Genomic DNA, 27,957 nt, shown 5'->3' on the forward strand with positions numbered 1-27,957 from the left:
TTGCATTTCCATGATGGCAAATGATGTTGAGCATCTTTTCGTGTCCATTCGTATATCTTCTTTACAGAAATTTCTATTCAGATGGTTTGTCCATTTTTAAATTAGATTGTCTTTTAATTGTTGAATTATAATAGTTCTTTATGTATTCTAAATATTAGACCTTTATGAGATATATTATTTGCAAACATTTTCTCCTATTCCTTAGATTGTCTTGATGAGGTCCATATTATTTATTTTTCTTTGGTTGCTTGTGCCGGATCCAAAGTCAAGAAGATTTATACTTAATGTTTTCTCCAGAGTATTTTAAGGTTTCAGCTCTTACATTTAGGCCTTTGATTCATTTTAACTTTTCAAATGTTATGAGTTAGTAATCCAGATTCATTCTTTTATATATGGATATCCAGTTGTCCAAGTAACTTCTCTTTTAGTCTGTTCATTTATTCTGGAATCTGAATTCAATTCCGCTTATCCATATCCTTATGCTCTATGCTTTTGCCAGTAGGGCCACTAATTTTGTTTTGTTTTGTTTTTTAGAACGAACTCATGGAAAGACCATTCATTAACTCAAAATAACCAAGTCAAGGGTGGGAATCAGCTTCTTCGCACTACCAGTTTAGGAGCTAAAGATGCTCCTAAAGTTTCAGGAGCATCTTTTTCATCAGCAGCCATCAAAATCCCACCCAATGCGATTACGTTTTGTTTTGTTTGTTTTAAGTCAATGTCATTGTGTTTGGCCGGGGTTGGTTAACCGAAAATGTTACCTCCAGGCTAAGAATCACTGGTATTCAGTCCAGTTTATTTAGGGAGGTAGATGAGCAAGGCCAGAAGTAGACAATAGAAGTACTTTGGCTCAGCCTTTAGAAACGCGCAAGGTGTCGGCGGGAGGAGGCTGGCCTGTCAGTACGGTTCTAAACAGAGACTGGGCACCGGAAACTTTTCCTCAGGGGATGGACTCGGGCCCGAAGCACAAGGCCTATCTCGGTGCTGCGGTGATTAATTCATCTGTGCGACCACAACTAAAGCCCGCTCTCAATCCTCCAGCCTCCGGGGAGCCCGGCCGCCCCCAACGAGTTTTCCCGCGTCGCCTTTCCTCTTTCCCCTCTCCGTCCTCACTGAGCGTAGCGGAAGTGACGCAAGGCGTAGCGGAAGTCCCTCCAGCCGCGGTGTTGTGCTGTTGGGTAGAGAGACGGATTTGTAAACCCCGGAGCGAGGTTCTACCTACCCGAGGCCGCTGGTGTGCGGAGACCCCGGGGGAAACCACCGTCACCATGTCTGACCAGGTACCAGAGTGAGAGCCATCCGATAGCGGTGGCCAAGGCCTTACTCTGCAGGTCCGCCTGCTGATCGGCTGGGGCCGGGGATGGAGGCGCGGGGGAGGGGAGCGCGGAATGGGGGAGGGGGCGGCCGGTGGGGACTGGGCTGAAGAGGGAGGGGAGTAGACTAGGGCAGGAGACGCCCGGGCCTGTCGCGGGCCTCTAGGAGCCACCCTGACCCTCTCCGGGCTGGCTCATCACCCCCTGTGCCCCAGCGCCTCTGGTCGCGGCCTCCCTCTATTCGTCCCCGTCTTTTCTCCGGGGCGGACCCAGGTGCAGAGCCCAGCTTCCACTTTCCCAAGAGGGTCGCTGAGGATCCCGCCCGCCTGCCTCTCCGGAGAACTCACTGCAGAAGCAGGGCCCTAGGCCCCAATTATGTAACGGGAGAGAATCCCTGCCCCGGAGGCTCTGTGGCCCTGAAAAGCTGGTGGACTCCACTCCCTGATTCTTGGTCTTTAGATAGTCGCGAAGGGGGACGTGGGGACGGAGGGAGGGAGACATTGTCTCGTGTTGCTGAGAACCTCGAAAGCTCCGCTTTCCATTTGGATTGCAGCTAGGCCGCCGCTGCTCTGCTCTGAGTGTTTTTCCGTGTGGGGGTGCAGAGCTGTCGCCTCTTTCCTTTTACTTTCCCATTTCTCACTCGGGATTGGTTCAGTAGCTCTCCAGTTGGAAGAGAGCACTCAGAATAACCAAGAAACAAAGTAGAACGAAACTGCTAGAGCTACAGAAAGCATTTCATCTGGAAGTTAACCTGAAGATGACTGATAACCTTTGAGGAAAAGGATAGGAAAACTTCGTGTGCGTGAAGCAGTTGCAGAACATTTGCAGAAAGCTTCGTGTTATAGCAGAGTGCTCCATCTCAGTGTTATTAGCAGGAATTTACTTGGGATTTGCATTCAATCAGGAGTGTTCGATTTTCCGTGGTGAGTTTTTCTTCCTCATTCATTCCTAGTTAACGTTGTTTGTGGCTGATGGGCTTTGCTGGTGGCTCAGCGTAAAGAATCAGCCTGCCAATGCAGGAGATGCGGGTTCGAGCCCTGGGTCGGAAAGATCCCCTGAAGGAGAAAATGGCAACCCACTCCAGTATTCTTGCCGGAGAAATCCCATGGACAGAGGAGCCTGGAGGGCTGTAGTTCATGGGGTTGTAAAGTCCTACACGACTAAGCGACTAAACAACAACAAAATGTTTATGGCTAGTTTTTACTTTATAAGGTTTTTGTCTGGCCTTCGTTTTGTTTGCTTAGATGACTTTGACTTTTTAAAGTATTTTTGAACCTTTTGCTTGTTTAATGATAGTTATTTAGAAAACTGTTTCTCATTCAACTCCACAGTGTACTTGAACTTTTAAATTTAACACACTATTCCCTTGGCTTTTAACCCAGTTCAGTTTTGTGCCACTTGGTGAGAGCAAGTGAGGCTTTTGTGGGTTTTTACTGTTGCACAAAACGTACATTTATAAGGTTAAACCATAATCTAGATTAGTTTTGAGTGGATCTTCTTACTAACAGTCTAGATTAACTCCCAAATTGATACGGGAACAGAGGTATAACTATCTCCCTAGGTAGTTGTTTACTTGATTTCCAGGGAGGAGAGAAAGGTGTAAATGCTTTATTTCATCAGCCTTTTATTTTGATGCTCAGAAGTGGCTAGGAAGTATGTTGAAATTTACTATGTAGTCTGAGGAAAGAGCAGTGTACAGAAGGAATTATAAAGTGAATTGTAGAATTTATTGCTCCAGTTTCAATTCCAGCTATTTAAGAGAAACTTGAAGAAATAAAGGACCTAGGACACTAACAGGTGGCCAAAACTATTTTCACAATAATGCTGGGACATTGTCTTTTTCACTCTCATTCTTTCATGGGGTTTTCTAAAGATTGACATGACCTGGGATATCACAACAGATTGAAACATAGAGGCAGATGTGGAAATTCAGCTGCTTTCTATTAAGCCAGATATTGAAGAGATTTGCAAAAAATGCAAAACAGTGCCACTTTTCTTACTAATTTTGTTTTTAAAAAAATGTCTTTTTAAGATTGAAGCTTTATTGCTACTTTCAAGAAATTGTTTTTTATATACACAGTACCATTTAATGAGGGTATCATCATATCCTTATAGGTGTTTCATATTGTTACTATTAAAATACTTTTCATAAGTATCAGTGTGATTTAATATCCTAAAATTAATTATGTGTTTATAAAACATACTTCAGATAAACTGCAGTAGGTACAACCAACCTAACAAAAGCTTTATGGCGTTCTAAATGATTTTTAAGAGGAATCCTGAGACTATAAAGTTTAAGAACTGTTGCTCTATGCTGATCAACCAGTATCATTATTAATAATCAGGAGCCAGTACAATATTAGTGTTGTAGTGCTAGGGATTTAAAGAGATAAGAAGTGGAACTCTTACCCTGATGAAGCTTATGAGTGAGAATCCCAAGTTACTCCTGCGCCATACCAGTAGCATGAGACGACCACAGTCCCCAGAAGACAGTCTTAATATCAACCAAGTTGTTTTAGAATGACATATATTCTGAGGCCCCTCTCCGAGGGTTTTTTGTCTGTGCTGAAGATACTGGAATTGAGCAATAATTTCAAGTTAAAATAGGTGGATGTTAAAGTCATGTAAGACTTGAATTGCTGGGTTCTGCATTGATTAATAGAAAATGATTATTTTTGGAATTTGAGTGAAATAATTTCTCATAATTCTAACAATGCTAGCATTGTCCAGTGGACCGTTTTTGAATAATCCTCTAATATAGATTCTGAACCTGAGGATCATGAATCCTCAGGGCTGAAAATCCACTGAAATTTTATGGCAATCTGTGGTTTTTTTGCATGTGTATTTGTTTAGGGAGAAAGGATCCATAGCTTTCATTAGGGGTACATGATCCCTCAAAAGTTTAAGGACTAGCCTTTAACCAATAATAGAGATCCGATGGTGTGCTTACTTTTAGCCTGATTTCACCTTGCAGCAAAACTGAGCACAATATATAGACCCAGATGCCAATGTCAAACTGGTAAGGATAATTTGTACAAATATTTTTCCTTCTTTCTTCCCTGTATTCACATTTATAGTGTTTCTTTTCCATACTCAAGTCATGAAAGACAGCATGGACTTCAGCTCTTCAGTTTAGGTCTGTTAAATTTGTAATAATTGGATGACTGGTTTGGTTCAAATGCTAAATGAATCTGTTGTAGGTTTACTCTCTCCATCCCAACCTCAGAGAGAGGAGGGGTGGAGAGGGAGACAGATACTGATTGATTGAGCTCCTTTTATCTTTAGTCAAGGATTTGGAAACCTTATGTAATTTCGGCTATCTGTTGGTACCTAACAAACTGCTTAAAACATAATGGCTTAAAACAACAGTCTTGTTTTGCTCATAAATCTCAATTTTGGCAGGGCTCTGTGGTTTTGGGCTCATCACTGCTCCTTGACGCGTGGGGCCTTTGCTGGGATTACTCAGGGGGCTGTGGGCTGTAACGGATGGCTTCTTCATATAGTCTCAAGGCCTCTCTGAGTGGTCTTGTCGTGTATTCCCTTCAGCACAGGGACCCCAGGATATTCAGACGTAGGCAGCTCAGGGCTCACAGGATAGTGTTCCAGAGAACCTTGGGTAGAAACCCCAAGCCTCCTAGAACCTAACTTTGGAAATCACTTTTGCATTCTGTTTGTCAGGCAAATCACTAAGTTCAACTCAAATTCAAGGGAAAGGCATTTATTTATTTCATCGTAGAGACAATTGACATATTAGTTTCAGATTATACAATGTAATTATTTGCATATATTGTGAAATGATCCCCAGGATAGGTCTAGTTAACAACCATCAACACACACAGTTACAGATTTTTCTTGTGTTAAGAGCTATTCTCAGCAACTTTCAAATATACAATACAGTATTATTAACTATAGTCACCAAGGAAAAGACATCAAGATTCCATTTCTTAATGGGAAGAGTAACAGAGAATTTGCAGTTATCTTTAATCTACCACACTAGTTGTATTTCTTTTGTTAGGATAGCATCATTCCCTGCAGCATTATTTATATCCCCGTTTTTGGTGTTCGCTGATCTTCCTGTTAGCCTGAGATGGCAGAAGAATATGATAAACTAGGTGTATATTGAAGTTCATAATTATGTATACTACTTACCTCGTAGAATAAATATGTTATACTGATGCTATGACTTGAGCATTTAGTTACTGATACATATGCATCACCAACTCGATGGACGTGAGTTTGAGTGAACTCCGGGAGTTGGTGATGGACAGGGAGGCCTGGCCTGCTTGCAATTCATGGGGTCACAAAGAGTGGGACTGGACTGAACTGAACTGATACAAAGTATTCCATGCCCCAGGAGAGGAATGATACATTCTGTCTTCTCTCTGACAGATAGATACATGAAGTGCTGCTAGTAGATGTTGCAAACATTGATTATAATAAAACATTTCAAATAAAATGTGAACATTACTTAATAGTATTTTTAAAACTGAGTATGATTATTAGGGTTAGAGTACTTATGAGTGTTAGTGGAGTAGTTCAGATTTCAAAACTAAAGCAGTTGTCAAATATCTCTTGATTCTCATTAGCCTCCCCCCATATCAATTAGAATAATATTATATATTATAGCTTTTATATATAGTGTTACAATTATTTAAGTACCTTTCTCCATTACACTGTTTGCTTTCCAGGGTCAGAAATCAGGCTTTACTCACCCTTTTTTTCTGAAGTGCCAGCAATGACTGAATACTTAGTAAAAGTTTTTAAAGGAGTGAGTGGTAAGAGTCATTCATTTAACAAGCATTTATTGAATGTCAGTATGTTCCAGGCACCATTCTAAGCCCCAGAACTGGAAGGTTGTCTCAAAAATGTGAAGCAGCAGGTATTTTCCTCTTCCTCTTTCAATTCCCTTTATGTTTTGTTATTGACGAAGGGTTGATTGTCATGCAGTAATTTTCCTTTTATGATGTTTGCATACCTTCTTGGTCTTTACTTCTATTAGCAATAGAACTAGTAACTTTATCTCCAGAGTTGAATCATTTGCTTCTTCCAGGACATTGGGATTGTTATGGATAACAATAATCCCAAGTGGTTTGCAGGATCTCAGTTCCCTGAGTAAGGCAGTAGGGGATTGAGCCCGGGCCCAGGACAGTGGAAGCGTCAAGTCCTAACCACTGGACCGCCTGGGAGTTCCCCACAGATAATTTTCTCAGCGTCATGTTTGGTATCTCATTTTTGAATTTATTGAAATTGTGTTTTGTTCTTTTTGGTAATTAATTCTCTTGATACTCTACTTTAGAAAAGTCATGTGGGTAAGGTCACACAGATCCTATTATTGAATACTTAGTCTTACAGTTTAAATTATTTTGAAATTCCTACAACATGATTTAAGTTTATTTAAAGATGTGTTGTAATTGTTATTCTTTTATATTTTGACCATTCTTTTTGTATTTGATTGCCTTTACTGAGCTAGTGAGAATCTGAAGGAAAAGACCTGAAGGAAGCTAGGGTGGAGTTCTATTTGCTAGACCCATTGTTCTCAATAGCTAAGGCCAGATATTTTGAAAGGTTTTACTGAAGATTAATACATATATGAAAAAATGTACATAAATGTACAGTTTGCTAAATTTTCACAAACTGATCACATCTGTGCAGCCCGCACCCATATTAAGAATGACTGTCCTGACTGTGTGCGTGTGTCTGAGTGTGTGTGTGTTTCTCTGTCATGTCCAACTGTTTGTGACCCTATGGACTGTGGCCCACCAGGCTTCTCTATCTGTGGGATTTCACAGGCAAGAATAATGGAGTGGGTTGCCATTTCCTCCCCTAAGTGCAATCATACAGTATGTGGTTCTGTGTATGGCTTCTTTTGCTCAGCATTGTTTGGAAATTTGTCTGTATTATTGTGTATAGTTTGTTGTTAAATCTCATTACTATGTTGCATTCCATTGTGTGACTATACCACAATTTACTTATCTCTTCTGCAATTCGATACACACTGAGGTGGTTTTCTAGAAGCTGTTTTTTTAACATAAGCCAAATGCTTCCTATTTAGACCACCTCCTATGTCAATTCGGATTGCTTCTGGACTAAATAACAGAAAATCTGATATATAGTAGGTTAAACAAGTATGCAGTTTGTTTTTCTAATGAAACAAGTCCAGACATAAGATGTTCAGGGATGGTCAGACAGTTCCACTATGCCTTCTTACTCCTTTCTCCTTAGCAGATGTCTTCACTGAAAAGATAGTCTCCTTTTGGGCAAGATGACTTTGTTTCTTTGTTCCAGGCAGGAGAAAGGAATGGAGAAAAGAGAAAAAGTATGCCAAAAAGTATATACCAGGAAAAAGTATGTCTGTCACTTTATATTTCCGTGGCCAGCACCGCATCATGGTGCTGAGAGAAGCTTAGAATTTCCCCCACCCACCCCCTGCCGGCAAATTTAGGAAGAAGGGGGACATGGATATTGGATAGGTAATTAACAATGTCTGCCATACCTCTCTACATTTGCATGCTGTACTTCTGGATACAGTGGAGCCAGTTTGTTCTAGGCTTTGCATAGGTCCACAGTATGGCTGCAGAGAGTAGGGGTTATACAACCAGTGGGATTTTCAGTTATAATTTTTAGTTCTTGAGAAGTTGTCTGTGTTTGTCTGGTGTTGAACTGCAATTGTAGGGTTGAATGTAAATTTTCAGAAGTCCTAGTGTCTTGACAGGTTGACATAAACCTCCAAGTTATGGAGCTAAGTCTGGTCAGTTTTATTCCAAATGTCTAGTAGTGTCTCCTTAAGTTTGCACATAGGTAGCACGAGCTGAAACTATATGAGTATGTCCTTTTAGAATTGTGGTAAATCTATTGAAGTTTGAGGGAGATGACTTTATTGTAATTTGGGATTTTGTATCTTTTAACAATGGATATAATTATTAGAATCATCCAGTTTAATCCTTTGTTGAGCTTTCTTTATTAGGAAGTAAAAAACGGACATATAGTAAGAACTACAGTTACAGAAATTTTGGAAACTTTGAAGGTATTTTAAGTGATTTATTATGGACAAATTTAGTGCATATATAATTATACCCATATACCCATCTCTTGACCTATCTTATTTCATCTACATGACCCCACACCACTTCATAACATCATTTTGAAACTAGTCCCAGACATTGTATTATTTCATCCACAGATATTTCAATATGTATCTCTAACAGAGATTTACTTTATTTTTTTGGCCCTGCCATGTGAGATCTTAGTTTCTGGAATAGTGATCAAACCTGTGCCCTCTGCATTGGGAGCTTGGATTCTTAACCACTGGACTGCCAGGGAAGTCACTCAATATGTGACTTTTTTTCTTTTAACATAACCAGAAAATTTTCTAATGTCGTCAAATAAGAGTAAATGCGATCTTTATTTTTGGTTTTCCCCAGAATCCCCCCTCTTTCAGAAGAATGAACAATCCTTGTAGAACTGGAAGGGTCAGTTTCAGGCTGGGAGTAGTTAAGTGTGGTGCTCTTTCCCTGTGATTGAATTGTCAACATACGGATTGTCATAGAGATTTTTAGCAAAATTTTTGTTCTTTTGACTTTGAAATGGCACAATAAAATTCTTTTCTTGAATTCTGTGCATTTGTAAATGAGGATTGTTGTGTTTTGTGTCCTTTCCTGTTTTGTTCTTCTTTTCAGATCCAGCCATCTTCTATTTCTAGGCTGTTACATTTATATCTTGGTAAGAAGAGTTGATAGCGCCTGGTGTCTGATAAATTCTTTTCTACCATTCTAGTTACCATGATTCAATCTCTAGATGACACAGACTTGAAAATTTAGAGATTTCCAGTTCTTGCCTTTGATCTTGTACGTTCCTTTACTTTTCTTTACCTTACCAGTTTCTTCTGCTCTGGGGCTGTGTAACCTTCCCAGCCTAATAAGCCAGCCCTCTCTGGGATTCTCTTTTCTCTCATGACCTACTGTTCTGGGTCTAGTGCTGAATGCTTTCAGTGTTTTGTGACTAGTGTGCCATACCATTCTGTATTGGCAGCTTCTTTTTTTTTTTTAAACAGGGGAGAGAAGGAAAGAAGGCATACAAAAGACACTGAGATTGCTAGAGACAAACTTTGGCCTTTTTCTGTACAAGATCTTCTCATTTTCCAGACTAGTTTGTTGAAGGAAAAAGGCACATGAAAAGTTAGATGACTGCATCGGGCAAGCGTGAGGCTATTAAAGAAGTGGGTACAGATGGCATTGCTCTTGTGCTTCAGAGTTGGGAAAAGATTGTCAAAATGGAGTGACTAAGGAGAGTGGCAGTATTCTTGGAAATTTCAAATTCTAGTGTTCACATGTTTTGTGAAATTGAAGTGAATGCTGAAAGGATTTTGTTTGTATTGACTGTTGTGTACGGTAGAAGTATGAAACATTAGTAAGATTTTGTGGTATAATACAGATGATAGTGCTGTCAGCTTAACTCAGCCAGCATTAAATAATTGCCTGGTGAAAATGTGGACCTCCTCCTTGTAAACTTGTAGGAAAGTCAAGACATACAAAACTGTCACAGAAAATGTTAATTTAATAAGCATATTGAGTATCCTTAAAATACTAGACACTGTACTTGACCAGAAATACAAAGAATAAGGCATGTCGATAAGGAACTGAATCTTGTGGGAAACACAGATATGCAGACATGTGGTTATAATAAAATTAAAGTAAGCAGTATGAGAACATTTAAGAGGGTGATCAGGGGAATGATTTTGTAGAAGTGATGCTTAAGTGGTCTTAAAAGGGGAATAGGGTAAGAAAGGGCATACTAAGCAGAGGTGAGTAACAGGTACAGGGATAGTGGAGATAAGGTAGAGAGTGCCATGTTTAAGGAGTTGTAGATGGTTCAGTTTGGCTGGAGCAAAGAATATTATTAGCAAAAGACGTAGGAGAATAAGGCTTGCTTGCTAGGCAGGGACCAGTACATGGAGGACCAGTATGTGTCAGCTAAGGAGTTTGAACTTAGTCCTGAAGATTCTGGGCAGATCAGATTGCGTTTTAGAGAAATGGCTCTGGTTGTAGTTGGGAAGAATTAATTAGAGGGAGCTAGACTTGGGGAGATGTGGTTCCCAGAAGAGTTCTTTACATACTGGACTTCAGATGATGGACTTCTGTGAGATGACTTCAAGAGAGGTTATGGTAAAGGGAGGATGTGTATTACAGGTAAAGGAAACAAGGACAGCAAAGAGCTGAAGATGGAAGGAAGTTTATAGACATGTTCAGGGAATAGCACAAGTCCAATTTAACCAAATCCTTGGATTGTAAAGAAAGTGGTGAGAGAAAAATGGGAGTTAAGGTTGGTACTGGAGGAACTGAATGCCATGTTGTGGACTTTGTTTCTAGGCCTTAAAGTACTGGGAGCTATTAATGCTTTCTGATAGGGGCAGTTATACAGTCAGAGAGGGGCTTCCCAGGTGGCGCTAATGGTAAAGAACCTGCCTGGCAATATAGGAGACACAAGAGAAACAGGTTCGATTCCTGGATCGGGAAGAACCCCTGGAGAAGGAAATGGCAACCTACTCCAGTATTCTTGCCTGGAGAATCCCATGGACAGAGGAGCCTGGTGGGCTACATACAATCCAAGGGGGTCGTAAAGAGTTGGACACGACTGAGTGCACGAAAACAAACCAGTCAGAGAAGCTGTGCTTTTGGAAAGGGTTCTGAAGCAGTGTGGAGGATGGATTGGAGAAGAGGGAAGAACTCTTTTGTTCTGAGTATCCTCTGTCTAGGAAACACTGGAGCACAGTCAGTCCCATTGTGCTGATGTATTGCTGATCCTCTTGGAGGGGGATGTTTTCTTCCTTGTGGAAACTCAGATAAAGCTTCTTAGCACACCTTCTCTCAGTTAAAGAGGACTCAGGGCTTCTTTGCTCTTTATTGCCTTTCACTGCATGGAATAAATTGTCCTTGTCCTCTCTCAGTACTTAAAGGAAGAAGGAATTGTTTACTTTGAATATAAATTCAGAGAAATGTGGTTGTGAGACTGTTTGAAGACAGTCTTCTAGTTTTCAGGTGAAATACTGTCTCACTAAAGAAGGTTAATTTTGCCAGCTGCCATAAAATGCAGTAGTCAGCAAATGTTGAAAGTACTGCAGAATGATAAACAGGCAAGAATTCATACTAATGAAGTCAGTTCTGTTATCTAAGCATTTCCCTGGACTCTAGCCTGTATCTTAAATTTAAAAGCTATTTCTAGTTTAATATATTTTGTTAAATTTTGAATGCTAAAGAGTTTGTTAGTTTTCAGTTACTGGCATGAAATAAACAGGTAATGGACCTGTTACTTCTGAATTACAGAAGTATATTAAATTGTTAAGAATATACAATATTCTGATTGTATGTTCTTAAGTATACAAAATTCTTATTATATATTCTTAAGTAAGTTGGTTGTATTCTTACTAAAGGGCTTCCCTGGGGCTTAGTGGTAAAGAATCCACCTGCCAATGCAGGAGACTCGGGTTCGATCTCTGGATGAAGAAGATCTGGAGAAGGAAATGGCAACCCGCTCCAGTATTCTTGTCTGGAAAATCCCATGGGAAGAGGAACCTGGAGGGCCACAGTCCATGAATTTGCAAAGAGTCAAACATGACTTAGCAGCTAAACAACAACCGTTCTTACCAAGAGTAGATTAACAACTTGAAATTACTATGAATAATAAAGAAGTATATATTTAAATAAGTGAATAATATGGTTGCCAAACTAAGGTAAAGTGCATGGGAAAGCTACTTTTATCACACCATTGAGTGAAATTTACCAAGCTACCCTTTTACTAAAAATGGCTTACCTTTCTTAATACTTCATGGCAAAGTTGTTTAACTAGTTTATTCTAACTTCATTTTCTTATGGTATAATTTGTAAGAGGGTTATACTCTTTCCTTCTGTCTTCCAATTTTGTTTGCTCTTTACTATTATTACTTACCCTGCTTGGGCTTTTTTCTTGTTCCAGTTTAATTCTAATTTTTTTTCACCCAAGCCTAATCTTTTGAAATTGGATATACTGCTTCAGATAGTCTAAAATAATAACTGATATAAAATGATTTGTTTTGACTTGGGTACATTAAGCCAATACTTTGCTGTTTGATTTTCCTTCCTAAAAAGACTTTGCTTATGTTAATATGATTAATTTATATTTCTTAGTACAGTTTTGTAATTGGAGTAGTTAATTTTTCCCACTAGGTTGTAAGAAAATAACCTTGGATTCAAAATGTTTGGTCAAGGATTCCTGGAAGATGAGCTTCCTCTGACTGGTAGTAGTTGACTGTAAGATAATGGTTTCCAGGTTGTTCCTTTGCCTAGAAGCATTAGTATTGCCTGGTAATTAGTCAGAAGTGCATATTACAGACCTACCCGAGACCTACCGAATAAAAAGCTGGGTGTGAGACCCAGCCGCCTTTTTAACAAGTCCTTCCAGTGATTCTGATGCATGGTGAAGTTTTAGAACCTTTACTGTAGGATTATAATAAAAGAGACTTCTTTCATGATTTTTAGTAAACTGTTGTTTGAGAGAGTAATTGACTTAGAACCTTTTTTGCTTGATTGACTGGCAGAGAAAATAAATGCTTGCTGTATTTTTAGTTGCAAATTTTGTACCCTAAGTCAAAGTAATGGATGAGTAATTAAAATAGCACATAGAAACTTTTATATTTATATGTACTTTCAGGAAGCAAAACCTTCAACCGAGGACTTGGGGGATAAGAAGGAAGGAGAGTATATTAAACTCAAAGTCATTGGACAGGTGAGTTTCATTATTTTTCTCCTTTGACTCTGGAATGTGTGAATGATTTCTGAAACAGAAAAAATGATTCAACTAAGGCAAGTTATTGAAAAGTGGAGTTTCATTTACTGTATGTGCATCTGTTAGAGGTAGGAGAGGGTGATACTGTATTTTTAAATTGTTCCACTAGGCAACTTATCACTTTAATTTCTTCTAGTAGAACTTTTTCTTGTTTAGCATGCTTCAGTGGCAAATACAGTGACTCCTATTAAGTGATAACACTAGAGGCCTTACACAGAAGAGCCTCTCAGGCCTTTTCCTGATCCCTTTCTCTCTGTTGGCACCTGATTTCTCCAGACTCTGATCTTTATCTTATTGACCCTTTTTGAGATGCTGCTGCTAAGTCGCTTCAGTCGTGTCCGACTCTGTGCGACCCCATAGACGGTAGCCCACCAGGCTCCCCTGTCCCTGGGCTTCTCCAGGCAAGAACACTGGAGTGGGTTGCCATTTCCTTCTCCGTTTGAGGTGCTAATAGATAATAAAGGTTAGCTGGAAATTAGTGGAGGAATGAATTTTCATAGTTGTTTGTTTAAGGGACAGAAGAACGGGTGCACTCTCACCATGGAAGTGTGAGAGTACATTTTCCCACATTCTCTGAAACATGGGGTATTATTATACCAATCTTTTAGTTTTGGGCCAGTATGATGATATTGCTTTGACTATTCATTATAATTTTTGTGTGGATATGTTTTCAATTCTCTATATATGTAGGAGTGCAATTGTTGGGTCTAGTATAGTAGTAACTTTGTTTAGGAGCCTTCAAACAGCTTTTAGCAGTGGCTGCACCATTTTATACATTATTCTTACTGACAATAAATGAAGGTTTGTTATTTTACATTTCACCCAGTATTTGTTGTTCTTTTTTTTGTTTTAAATATATATAGTCATCCTAGTGAGTGTGAAGTGGTATCTCATTGTGTTTTTGATTTGTATTTCCCTGATGGTTAATGATGGATATCTTTTCCTGTTCTTATTGGCCATTTGCACATCTTTGGAGAAATGTGTCTATTCAGATCTTTTGTCCATTTTTAGATTGGATTATTTGTGTTTATTTTTGAGTTGTAATAACTTTTCACATGTATTTTGGTTATTAGATCCTTATCAGTTAGATGGTTTGCAGATGTTTTCTCCCATCTTTGGGTTGTCTTTTCACTTTCTGGGTTGTGTCCTTTGTACAAACAGTTTTTGATTTCAGTGAATTGAATGTATCTTTTTAGAAACTTCTTGGCTGTGCTGGGTCTTTGTTCTTTGCACGGGCTGTCTCTAGTTGCAGTGAGTGGGGACCTCTCTATGTGGTGCATGGGCTTCTCATTGCAGCGGCTTCTCTTGTTGTGGAGCATGGGCTCTGGGCACTCGGGCTCAGTAGTTCCCTGGCTCTATAGAGCACAGGCTCAATAGTTGTGGCACATGGGCTTGGTTGCTCCTTGGCATGTGGAATCTCCCAGACCAGAGATCAAACCTGTGTCTCCTGCATTGGCAGGCAGGTTGTTAACCACTGGACCACCAAGGAAATCCCTATTTTTTTCTTTTTTTGCTGTGGTTTTAGTGTCATATATGGGACTTCCCTGGTGGCTCAGACGGTTAAGCCTCAGTCTACAATGCGGGCGACCTGGGTTCGATCCCTGGGTTGGGAAGATCCCCTGGAGAAGGAAACGGCAATCCACTCCAGTACTATTGCCTGGAAAACCCCGTGGACAGAGGAGCCTGGTAGGCTACAGTACATGGGGTCGCAAAGAGTCAGACACGACGAAGTGACTTCACTTTCACTTTAGTGTCATATATAAGAAACTATTATCTCAATCAGGGTCACAGAAATTCACACCTATAGATTCTTTTAAAGTTTTTATGGTTTTAGCTCTTACATTAAGTTTTTGATCATTTTGAGTACTTTTTGCATGCTTTTAGTATGGGTTTGAAGGAGAGTCTAACTTCTTTTGCATATGGCTATCTGTTTTTCCTAGAACACTGATTGAAAGTTCTGTTCTTTTCCCATTGAATTGCTTGGCATCTTTGTCAAAATCAGTTGACTGTAGATATATATGAATTTATTTCTGGACTCTCAATTTTATTCTGTTGGTTTGTAGGCATACTTCAGAAATACTGAGGATTTGGCTCCAGACCGCTGCAGTAAAGTGAATCACTTGATCTTTTGTTTCCCAGTGCATAGGAAAGTTACGTTTACTCGATAATGTGGTTTAAGTGTATAGTAGTGTTATGTCTGGAAAAAAAACAATGTACACACCTTAATTAAAAAATATTTTATTGCTGAAAAGTACTAACCATCATCTGAGCCTTCCGTGAGCTTTTTTTGTTGGGGTAGGATTTGAATTACTGAGAGAATTACCAAATTACTGATTACCAAACTGTGACACAGAGACCTGAAATGAGCAAACACCATTGGAAAAATAGTGTGGGTAGACTTGCTGAATGCAAGTTTGTTACAAACTTTCAAAAAGTTTGTAAAAACCGCAGTACCTGCAAAATTCAATAAAGACAGCACAGGGACCTCCTTGGTGGTCCAATGGCTAGGACTCTGTGCTCCCAGTGCAGGGGCACAGGTTCATTTCTTGGTCAGGGAACTGTGGATCCCATATGCTGCAACTGAAGATCCTGTGTACCACAACAGATCTGGCATAGCCAAGTAAAAAAAAGCAGAGTGTAGTAAAGTAGGTATGCTTGTGTATGTTTCTCCTATGCCATGGATTACCTTTTTAACAATTACTAATTTGTAAGAATTCTTTATATTTACTTATTTTTTCTTGTCTGCTATATATGTTAACGTGAATATTTTCTTCAGAGTCTCGTAACTTACTTATAGGTGGTTTATGTTTTTATTAAGTTGGATTTATCAGTCTCCTTTTTTTTTTTTAATGGTTTCTGAGTTAAAATCTTGCTTTAAAGTAAGGATTTACTAATGTCAAGATTAGGAAAAAAGTCTTTCCCAAAGAAGAGGAGAAGATAACTAAATTTTTTTTAATGTTTTAATTAATTTAAACATTAACTAAACATTAATTAATCGGAGAAGGCAATGGCACCCCACTCCAGTACTCTTGCCTGGAAAATCCCATGGATGGAGGAGCCTGGTAGGCTGCAGTCCATGGGGTCACTGGAGTCGGACACGACTGAGCAACTTCACTTTTACTTTTCACTTTCATGCATTGGAGAAGGAAATGGCAACCCACTCCAGTGTTCTTGCCTGGAGAATCCCAGGGACGGGGAAGCCTGGTGGGCTGCTGTCTATGGGGTCACACAGAGTCTCGGACACGACTGAAGCGACTTAGCAGCAGCAGTAGCAGCAGCAAGCTCTTTAATTAATCTGGAAATGATTTTAGTTGATGGAGTGAGGTATTGCTCTAGAAGTTTTGTCTGTTCCTGAAATTATCCACAGGATGAGAATTTATTATTATTTTTAAAGAAAAATACCACACAGCATGCAGGATCTTAGTTCCCCAACCAGGATCATTCCCAGTCCTGGCAGTGAAAGCACCAAGTCCTAACCATTGGACTGACTGCCAGGGAATTCCTTTTTTTTTATTAATAATTATAAACAAAACATGCAACTTCCACTAATATGTATCTGTGAATGTGTTATGTAATCATTAGAATTGGCTTTGAAATTTTTACAGTGTGCAAGTGCCAATATTTTTTTCTGATGGTTGCCTGATAGTTTACTTGACAGTCTCAGTAGAGGAAAATTATCTGTGATCCCATATTTCAATTTGAGTGACTCAGGTTTTTCATTTTACTCATGCAAGAGAAACCAGACTCTGTATGGTGACTTTTTATTTCAGGAAGAATTGCTCAGTCTGCTCTTTTACAGTATATGTCTCTCTTATAGCTTTGACCATCTTTAATGACACTTCAGTGTCACTTCACTTTTTATTCTGAGTTGCCTTTGGGAATTTGTGATAGTTTAGATTTTTATTGTGAAAGTAGAATAGGTATGCAATTCTGAAGGAATGCATTTTTGACATACATACTTTTACTTATACTGCTAATTTTAATACCTAAAATAGATTATGTTTTGATGCTTACTCCTTGGAAGGAAAGTTATGACCAGCCTAGACTGCATATTAAAAAGCAGAGACATTACTCTGTCAACAAAGGTCCGTCTAGTCAAGTCTATGGTTTTTCCAGTAGTCATGTATGGATGTGAGAGTTGGACTATAAAGAAAGCTGAACACCGAAAAATTGATGCTTTTGAACTGTGGTGTTGGAGAAGACTCTTGAGAGTCCCTTGGACTGCAGGGAGATCCAACCAGTCCATCCTAAAGGAGATCAGTCCTGGGTGTTCATTGGAAGGACTGATGCTAAAGCTGAAACTCCAATACTTTGGCCACGTGATGCAAAGAGCTGACTCATTTGAGAACACCCTGATGCTGGGAAAGATTGAGGGCAGGAGGAGAAGGGGACGACAGAAAATGAGATGGTTGGATGGCATCACCAAATCAATGGACGTGGGTTAGGGTGGACTCTGGGAGTTGGTGATGGAAAGGGAGGCCTGGCGTGTTGCAATTCATGGGGTCACAAAGAGTTGGACGCAACTGAACAACTGAACTGAACTGAAACTTGCTTTGAAATGGGTATAGAGCAAGTTTGAGGATGATTATTTTAATAAAACCTGTTAGGAATGCTAAAAAGAATATTTTGGAGGGAAAATATAGGTGACAAGTTGTATGTGTTTGTATGTAGTATATGTATAATTAAATAATTTGTTTCAGGCAAAGCAAGTAACTTACATGAAGAGTGATAATCCTTTTCCTCTTATCTCCTTAGGATAGCAGTGAGATTCACTTCAAAGTGAAAATGACAACACATCTCAAGAAACTCAAAGAATCATACTGTCAAAGACAGGTCTGTATGTTGTAGTATTAAATTCAGTGCTTTATATATCATTAACTTTCTTTTAAGAAAGCTTGTCAAAAGAAAAGTAATCTTTTGGGAATTCTTTGGTGGTCTAGTATTTAGGACTTTGCAAGAAGAAAAAGAGATCATTTAGGTGTTGGGATAAGGAAAACAGTGGGCTTCCCTGGTGGCTCAGACAGTAGAGAATCTGCCTGCAAGACAGGAGACCTAGATTCTATCCCTGCAGGGTCAGGAAAATCCCCTGGAGGAGGGACTGGTTACCCACTCCAGTGTTAGGATAAGTGAGCCAATAAACTTTTTTTTTTTTTTTTGTACTGCGTGGCCTGTGGGATCCTAATGCCCGGACCAAGGATTGAACCTATGCCCTTGGCAGTAAAAGTTCAGTCCTCACCACTGAACTGCCAGGGAATTCCCTGTTTCTGTTTTTGATGTTAATTGTTAAGCTCAGTAAAGTCTTACTAATTGGGGCTCAACTAGCTCACATTTGTAATAATATTGATGGGAACTAAAACTGGAAATGAACGTGTATTAGCTGCACTATGCTAATAGGTACTTAGATACATTCTCATTTACTCTTCACAATAACTCCAAAGAAAATATGTAGTCTTTTACCTCATCTGTAGACAATGGAGTTGATTATTGAGGAGAAACAGTGCAAAAGTGAAAATTAAACTGATTCAGAATTGAAATTGCTGTGCTGTGCTTAGTCGTGTCTGACTCTTTGTGACCCATGGACTGTAGCCCACCAGGCTCCTCTGTCCACGGAATTCTCCAGGCAAGAATACTGGAGTGGGTTGCCATGCCTTCCTCCAGGGGATCTTCCCAACCCAGGGATCAAACCCAGGTCTCCTGCATTGCAGGTGAATTCTTTACCAGCTGAGCTTACCAGGGAAGCCCTAAGGTGCCAGGGGAGATAATATAACATCAAGTTGGAATAATTTTTTATGCTTCAGAGTTTATAGTCTTTAGAAAAAGTTTCTATCTATACTCAGTTCACAAAGGCTTGATAAAATTTTTTCTTATATTTGCTGATATTCATGCAGTGGGACACTTAATTTATCTGAAGTATGGAATTCTTACCCAATAAGAGAGATTGAATCATCTTTCCATTTTGATATTGTAGACTTGCTTCTGTAGAAACTTTTATGACTACAGTATAAGATACTTACTTTTTGAAAGATCCTATATTTAAAATCAAAGAATATTTTGTCCTTGTCAGTTATGTTTAGTAGTTAATATAACCCTGGAAATAATTTAAAAGTAGAGAATTTTCTGGTGGTTCAGTGCTTAGGACTTTGCAGTTTGACTGCTGGGGCCCTGGTCAATCCCTGGTCAGGGAACTAAGAAAAAGTTTAAAACCACCTCCAGGGTAAGTTTGCACAGTCTTGTATATATAAGTGTAGTACATATTAGGAAGATTGTTTGAGTTTTTTATGATGTTTTTGGGATAGTATTTAAACATGGCGGAAATCTTTTTTTTTTTTTTCTAATTTTATTTTATTTTTAAACTTTACATAATTGTATTAGTTTTGCCAAATATCAAAATGAATCCGCCACAGGTATACATGTGTTCCCCATCCCGAACCCTCCTCCCTCCTCCCTCCCCATACCATCCCTCTGGGCCGTCCCAGTGCACCAGCCCCAAGCATCCAGCATCGTGCATTGAGCCTGGACTGGCAACTCGTTTCCTACATGATATTTTACATGTTTCATTGCCATTCTCCCAAATCTTCCCACCCTCTCCCTCTCCCACAGAGTCCAAAACACTGTTCTATACATCAGTGTCTCTTTTGCTGTCTCGTACACCGGGTTATTGTTACCATCTTTCTAAATTCCATATATATGCGTTAGTATACTGTATTTATGTTTTTCCTTCTGGCTTACTTCACTCTGTATAATAGGCTCCAGTTTCATCCACCTCATTAGAACTGATTCAAATGTATTCTTTTTAATGGCTGAGTAATACTCCATTGTGTATATGTACCACAGCTTTCTTATCCATTCATCTGCTGATGGACATCTAGGTTGCTTCCATGTCTTGGCTATTATAAACAGTGCTCACGATGAACATTGGGGTACACGTGTCTCTTTCCCTTCTGGTTTCCTCAGTGTATATGCCCAGCAGTGGGGTTGCTGGATCATAAGGCAGTTCTATTTCCAGTTTTTTAAGGAATCTCCACACTGTTCTCCATAGTGGCTGTACTAGTTTGCATTCCCACCAACAGTGTAAGAGGGTTCCCTTTTCTCCACACCCTCTCCAGCATTTATTATTTGTAGACTTTTGGATCGCAGCCATTCTGACTGGTGTGAAATGGTACCTCATAGTGGTTTTGATTTGCATTTCTCTGATAATGAGTGATGTTGAGCATCTTTTCATGGGTTTGTTAGCCATCTGTATGTCTTCTTTGGAGAATCAAAGGAAACTATTAGCAAGGTGAAAAGACAGCCTTCAGAATGGGAGAAAATAATAGCAAATGAAGCAACCGACAAACAACTAATCTCAAAAATATACAAGCAACTCCTACAGCTCAACTCCAGAAAAATAAACGACCCAATCAAAAAATGGGCCAAAGAACTAAATAGACATTTCTCTAAACATGGCGGAAATCTTAACACATTAGTTATTGAGCAGAACTTTCTGATACTTGTGGACTAAATAAATGATTATTGATTTATACTTGTTAGTGAAGTTACTTCTCTTTAAATGAGCCGTCTACTCTCTTTTAGCCATTTTTGTGGAATAAGTGATTAGAAAAATATATTTTAATACCTTTTGTGATACTTATAGTGCTATAAATGCCATCACAGGTTTACTGTAGTTTATCTGGCTTGCTACTGTGCTTTGCCAAATTTCTATGATTTAGTCTGTTTAAAACCAATTTTGCTTGTACAGTTGGTAGCTGGTGTTCATCCAATATCTGATTTTATTTTTATGTTAGCTTATAGATTTGAGAGGAAACTATGTAGAATAGTGGCTAAGAATACACAGGGTTGGGAACAGATTTGGCCTTCAAAGGTTGACCAGCTTGTGTGTCCTCTCTATACCTTAGATTTTCTAGCTGTAAATGAAGATAAGGTGACAATACTCATCTTTTAGGGCCGTTGTGATGAAAAATTTATGATTCTGTATATAAAATATTTGGTATCAGGAGTATCTAGCAAATAGTTTTTACTCAGTTAATGGTAATGATGATTGAATTAGCTGTCTAGTTTTATGTTCTACACATTCTGTTGGAGCTTTCATATTTGCTTTTTGTGCATCAAAGTTTCTGTTATCTCTTATAAGGTTTATATTTGTACATTTTCTGTCTTTTTAGGGAGTTCCCATGAATTCACTCAGGTTTCTCTTTGAAGGTCAGAGAATTGCTGATAATCACACTCCAAAAGAAGTGAGTATAATTTCTTCTCTGAATTCAAGACATATTTTGAATTTTGCATTGAATGATGTGGTTCGCTGGTACCATTAAACTGCCCTTTTCTTGAATATTCTCTGAGTTAACTGATATATTATTTGTCAGAGACAAAAATAATCTTTTGGGTTGAATTTCCCTTTTAGTGCCTTCAAATGTGCCAGTAAAAAGAGGTGAAAAGTAGGGATTGAGGACTTAAATTGTTATAAGGCACATACTATGCCTTTTTAAGGATGGACAGATGGTTCTCAAATTTGGCAGATTTCGGGTTCATTTTCATGGTGATAGTGACCTTTAGAGTTCGATTTTGACTTTTGGCCCATTTTGAGAACTTAATATAGAAGCTTGCTGCTAAGTCACTTCAGTCGTGTCCGACTCTGTGCGACCCCATAGACAGCAGCCCACCAGGCTCCCCCGTCCCTGGGATTCTCCAGGCCAGAACATGGAGTGGGTGGCCATTTCCTTCTCCAATGCATGACAGTGAAAAGTGAAAGTGAAGTCGCTCAGTCGTGTCCAACTCTTAGCGACCCCGTGGACTGCAGCCTACTAGGTTCCTCCGTCCATGGGATTTTCCAGGCAAGAGTACTGGAGTGGGGTCCCATCACCTTCTCCAAATGCAGAAGCTTAGTATATATTTTTGGCTCTGTCATTTTGGGTTATGTTTTTTAATGCTTCTATGCCTTCATTTGTTTTATTGAATATAATGTTTTATTTCTCTGTTTATATATTCCACCTTCTCTACGCTCATTCTCACTCCTACCCCGAGATATCTGAAAGTAATAAAATGTGAGAAAAAGAGTGTGTGTGTATTTACAGTTATACAGATTCCCCTCCTCCAAATACAAAATAACATTTCTGATATTTCTGATAGTGGGAATGATGTATGGCTATTATTAGCTTTTTTATTTGAAAACATTTCAAACTTACTGAATGATGAGACTAGTATAATATTCTCCTGTATAACCTTTTTTGTAGATTCTTCATTTATTAACGTTGTGCTGTGTTTGATTTATCATTCTCTGTGTATGTACAGATTATCACTACTGGTGGACCATTTGATATTAATTTGCAGGTGATATGGCTCTTTACCCCTCAGTATTTGAGTGTTATTGTTCTCCTAAGAGTCACAGTTAAATTATCTAATTTAGGTGATTTAACCTTGATACAATACTGTAATTGAATATACAGTCAAAATAATCTTATTTTGCACTTTGTCTCAGTAAGGTCCTTTATAGCTCACCTGCCTTTTTTTTTTTTTTTAACTTAACCTGGGATCTCATTCAGGTTATGCATTCTGCCTGGTTATCATGCCTCTTAGCTTCCTTTTCATATGAAACAGTTACTCAGTCTTCGTTTTTCATTATACTGTTGTTGTTCAGTCGATAAGTTGTGTCCAACTCTTTGTTTCCCCACGCACACAACAGTCCTGCAGCACACCAGTCTTCCCGGTCTTTCACCATCTCCCGGTGTTTGTTCAAACTCATGTCCATTGGGTTGATGATGCCATCCAACTATGAGGTCCCCTTCTCCTGCCTTCAGTCTTTCCCGGAATCAGGGTCTTTTCCAGTGAACAGCTCTTTGCATCAGGTGGCCAAAGTGTTGGAGCTTCAGCTTCAACATGAGTCTTTCCAATGAATATTCAGGGTTGATTTCTTTAGGACTGACTGATTCATTACACTGATGTTTTTAAAAAGAATTCAGGCCGACTGTATTTTAGATTGTCCTTCATGTAAAGTAATTAGCCTCCAATTAAAATAAATGAATTTAAAAAAAAAGAATGTCCTTCAGTTGGGGTTTGTCTGTTGTTTCCTTATGATTAGATTCAGGTTTGAACATTTGGTAGGAGCAACACTGAATGAAGCTGTGAAATTCCAAGTGCATGATGTTAGGAATTATATGATGTCCATGTCTTACTATGGGTAATACTAATTTTGATCACTTAGTTAAGATGGTAACTGCCAGATATTTTATCCATTGTATCATTTTATCCACTGTAGCATTGTATCAATTTATCCAAGTTATTTTGTAATTAATAAGTAATTTGTGGGGAGATACTTTGTATGAGTGATGTTCTTTAGATATTAGCCTGTGGGAACCCTTCAAGTTGGCACATCTCTTCTTTTGACATCCCTTCATCTTTTTAAATTAAAAAGTTTTTATTTTGTGATGATTTTCAAATTACAGAAAAGTGGCAAGAATAAGTGCAAAAAATTGAACTCTCTTCTACCTAGATTTACCAGTTTTTAACATTTTCCTACCTGTACTTTATGTACTTTATTATTCGCCTCCCCCGCCCCCCACCATATGTGTGTGTATGTGTATCTTCTGAACCATTTGGGAGTAGGCTGCATACACCATGGCCATTTACTAAATATTTTAGTGTGTATTTCTTAAGAACAAGTATTCTCTTTGACATAACTGCAGTACTGTTGTTAAGAGTCAGGACACTGAATACTGTTAGAATACTGTTTCGTCATGTGTCCCAATTTTCCCTTTTATGGTAAGTTTTCTCCCTCATCGTAGGATCCAGTTCAGTGTGAACACGTGGTGACTCAGCTGGTAAAGAATCCTCCTGCAGTGAGGGAGACCTGGGTTCCATCTCTGGGTTGGGAAGATCCTCTGGAGAAGGGAATGGCAACTTACTCCAGTATTCTTGCCTGGAGAACCCCATGGACAGGAAGGAGCCTGGTGGGCTATTGTCCATGGGGTCGCAAAGAGTCAGACATGACTGAGCGACTTTCATTTTCACTTTTTTATCTTTAACTTGGAACTTCAGACTGTCTTTGTCTTCATGACATTTACATCCCCCCCTCCCCCCACTGGAGATCAATTTATTTCACCTAAAATACACTTACATCTGGAAAACACTAAGTTATTTGTACTGGAAAAGGTAGTTTAGACCCAGAACAGGAATCCCAGAGAAACCAGATCAGGAAAAGATACTCAGGAATATATAGGGTAGAAAGAACAATGGTGGGGTGGGGCACAGGGAAGAGAAGGGAGACAAAAACTACTACAGTGTAGCCACTGGATCAGAAAACAAACAAAAAAATACAGTAAAATGTATATCTAAAAAATCAACAATGTATCATATTGGTGGGAGAGGGCAAAGATATGGAAAATACCTAGGAAATAAAAATTTCCTGCTTGATTTCAGTAAGTGGGCATTATGGTCAAGAGAGGGGAAAAAGTTCCATGTTCGAAAGAAACAAGAAAATTAACAAGGAAAGATTCAGTCATCACATTTTCGTCCTGGAACACCCCAGGGAAAATTAAAACTGATAACGATCTGAACATTAGGAGAAAACAAACTAGTAGCCTCACCCCTGCTTCTAATCACTTACACACAACATCCTCTTCTTACCCCTGTGCCTCCTGTGCTGGGCACTGAATGGAATGAACTCCCAACCTGCCGTGCATCTTCAACATTCCCTCTGCCCTCACCAGCATCTTGACAGGCCCGTCTGAGTCTCACAGCTTAAGGACTCGACTCCCCAGCCTTCAGTTGCCCATCGTCAACACCAGCATGGTGTTTTGTTTTGAACTGGAGGTGGTGGGTGCCTCGTCTGGCTCAGAACTTGAGTCCAGAGTAAAGATTGTCATTACCGAACTCTGTTCTCAGAGAGGGCAAGTGGCTCATCACTGCCAGACATTTACATTTTTGAAGAGTACAAACCAGTTATTTTTCCAGAAAGACTCTCAATTTGGGCTGTTCTGTTAACTCATGACTAGATTTGGATCATGTGTGTTTGTCTGGATTACTGTGTAAATGGTGATGTGTCTTTCTCAGGCTGTAATATCTGGAGTATATCACTGGGTTTAACAGTTATCGTTTTTTTTTCCTGTGTGGTTAAACCATTTTTCCTGTTATAATTGAGTAATATGTGGGCACATACTTTGAAACTATGTGACTATCCTTTTTCTCATCAAACTTTCCCCTGTAGGTTTAGTATCCACCTACTTTCTTGAGTACTTCCTTACTGTCTGGCACAAGATATTCCAAACTCATTTTATATTTTCCCTGTCTTAACTTGGTTAAGGCACAGGGATAGGGAGGGAGGCCTGGCATGTTGCAGTCCACAGGGTTGCAGAGTCAGACTTAGTGACTGAACAACAAAAGCTTGGCATAATCTCACCAACACAGAAGGTTATTTGATACATTTTAGTGACACCTCCCTTACTATCATTAAAAGATTTATCTTTTTAGAAGAATAATGGGGCAGTGGGAGAGAGTAGGTATTTAGGGAGTGACCTCTTTGTACTGTTGCTTGTTTACTCTTATCCGACAGTGTACTTCTTAAAGCTGATGGCTTCATATTCACCATAGTTTAAGGACATATGCTACCTTCCCCATTCAAGGGTTCCTTGTACTGTTTGGAATTCTAGTCCTTGCAGTGTTTACCAGGCTAAGTGTGCAATTAAAATTAAATTTTAATAGCATCTTTAATTAATAATTATTTTAACATTCATGTTTTATCACAGTCAAGATATCCATGACACCAGAACCAATTAATCACTTTAAAAAATTCTAAATCCACTTATTTTTAGATTTCTTAGCATATTTTAATTTTCACATTTTGTAATTCTGCACAAAATTGTCCTGTATAAAATATAGAACTTGTCTCATTAGAGATTACTTGAACTTTCCTTTGAACTGTTATTTTTCATTTGCTTTTGTGATTCACTGTAGTTCACTGGAAACAATGCTGATTTTTGTTTTCAGTCTGCCTATTTCAGTGTTCTTTAACCCTGGCTGCACACCAGAATCAACAGATTTGCAGTTCTTTACAAGCCTCATTGAGGCATCTATGGGTTTCTATGCAACACCAGCCTCCTTCTGTACACTTTTATTTTTTAAATAAAGAATGCTTGTAGTTAAAAATGAAAGTATTAAAAAACCAAACTACCAAAGTATATAAAATGGAAAATACACTCTAGATATCTCTGCATTCCCATTTCTCAGAGGCAACCATTATTAATAATGTCTTTAAGAAAAACATTCCAGACACTTCATGCATATAAAAAAAAATTGCATATATTTTGCTTAATGTTCTGTAAAAGGCATTGTAAAGGGTCTTTCCACGCCCCCCGTTTTCTGGAAGAATTGAGAACTGGCCTGAAAAATCAAGCCTATAGAATTGAAGTGTCAAAAGTAGATGTATAATAACTCTTCACTGAGAGTGGTCACTATCAAAGAAAATAATAGTTAAATTCTAGAAGGAATTCTATATAACAAAGCAAACTACTTAGAAATGAACCCTTAGACAGTATTTTTCTAGCCAAAACCCACATATATTTCAAGTGAAGTCAGGTTTTTTGAAAGAGAAGAAAGAGATTCTGTCGAATAATTACATCTGGAAGTAAAATGATTTTTAGAAAACATGGCATCAAACTATTACTTAAACTATTCTATACATGTTTCATTAGATTTAAAACTCCTTTAAGGTACTTTTCAGAAACACTTAAATTTTACATGGTGAATAAACTGGGAAGTAAAGTTGGCTCAGCAAAGTAACATGAATGATTTCATATTGACATAGTATCAGAAGAAAAGAATATACCTCTCTGTTCTTTGGATTAAAGGAAACAAGATTGTTAGTTTCAGAACAGGATAACTATGGATTATTTTTGTATCTTTTTTGCACAGTTGCCACATAGTTGCAGCCAGTTAAAAAAATAGTACTTTTTATTCTACTACTAACACTTTTCTTTCCTCTTACAGCTGGGAATGGAGGAAGAAGATGTGATTGAAGTTTATCAGGAACAAACAGGGGGTCATTCAACGGTTTAGATATTCTTTTTATTTTTTTTTCTTTCCCCTTAATCCTTTTTTATTTTTAAAAATAGTTCTTTTGTAATGTGGTGTTCAAAACATAATTGAAACTGGCACCCCATCTCTTTAAAACATCTGGTAATTTGAATTCTAGTGCCCATTATTCATTATTATTTCTTTTCATTGTGCTGATTTTTGGTGATCAAACCTCAGCCCCCTTCATATCACTCTCTCCTTTTTAAAAATTACATGTGTGCATAGAGAGCCCGCCTTTTCCAGGACTGTGCATTTGCAGGCTTGTGATAAATAAGATCAACTAATGCAAGTGTTCCTAATGACTTTCCAATTGGCCCTGACGTTCTAGCATGTGATTGCTTCACTCCTGGACTATGACTTTCAGTGGGAGATGGAAGTTTTTCGGAAAACAGAACTGTGGAAAAATGACCTTTCCTTAACTTGAAGCTACTTTTAAAATCTGAGGGTCTGGACCAAAAGAAGAGGAATATCCATTTGGAGTCAAAATGACAGAGAATAATGACTAACTCCAAAGATGGCTTCACTGAAGAGAAAGCATTTTAAGATGAAAGAAAAATCTTGTCAGAAGATCCCAGAAAAGATCTAATTTTCATTAGCAGTTAAAGTTATTCATGCAGAAGTGTATACAACAGAACACTGCTCTTTTTGACTTTATTTGTACTTTTTGGCCTGGGATATGGGTTTTAAATGGACAGTGTCTGTACCAGCTTCATTAAAATAAACAAAATATTTGTAAAAACTGTACCCATGTTTATTTTATTTT

The 27,957-nt window shown here is 38.6% G+C and overlaps 1 protein-coding gene and 1 non-coding gene across 2 annotated transcripts; one reads left to right on the forward strand and one right to left on the reverse strand.

Moving 5' to 3' along the window:
- Positions 1–932: 932 nt before the first annotated feature.
- SUMO1 (small ubiquitin like modifier 1) lies at positions 933–27,938 on the forward strand. Its single transcript, XM_005904253.3, has 5 exons — positions 933–1,280; positions 12,996–13,070; positions 17,886–17,963; positions 21,293–21,364; positions 27,108–27,938. The coding sequence occupies exons 1-5, from the start codon at positions 948–950 to the stop codon at positions 27,174–27,176; spliced, it is 627 nt and encodes a 208-aa protein (XP_005904315.2). The 5' UTR covers positions 933–947; the 3' UTR covers positions 27,177–27,938.
- Positions 24,951–25,035, reverse strand: LOC138985007 (small nucleolar RNA SNORD103/SNORD85). The gene has a single exon (XR_011462240.1). It is a non-coding gene; the product is annotated as a small nucleolar RNA SNORD103/SNORD85 (small nucleolar RNA).
- Positions 27,939–27,957: the final 19 nt, after the last annotated feature.

The sequence above is a fragment of the Bos mutus genome, chromosome 2 (assembly GCF_027580195.1).
Source record: "Bos mutus isolate GX-2022 chromosome 2, NWIPB_WYAK_1.1, whole genome shotgun sequence".
Classification (NCBI taxonomy): domain Eukaryota; kingdom Metazoa; phylum Chordata; class Mammalia; order Artiodactyla; family Bovidae; genus Bos; species Bos mutus.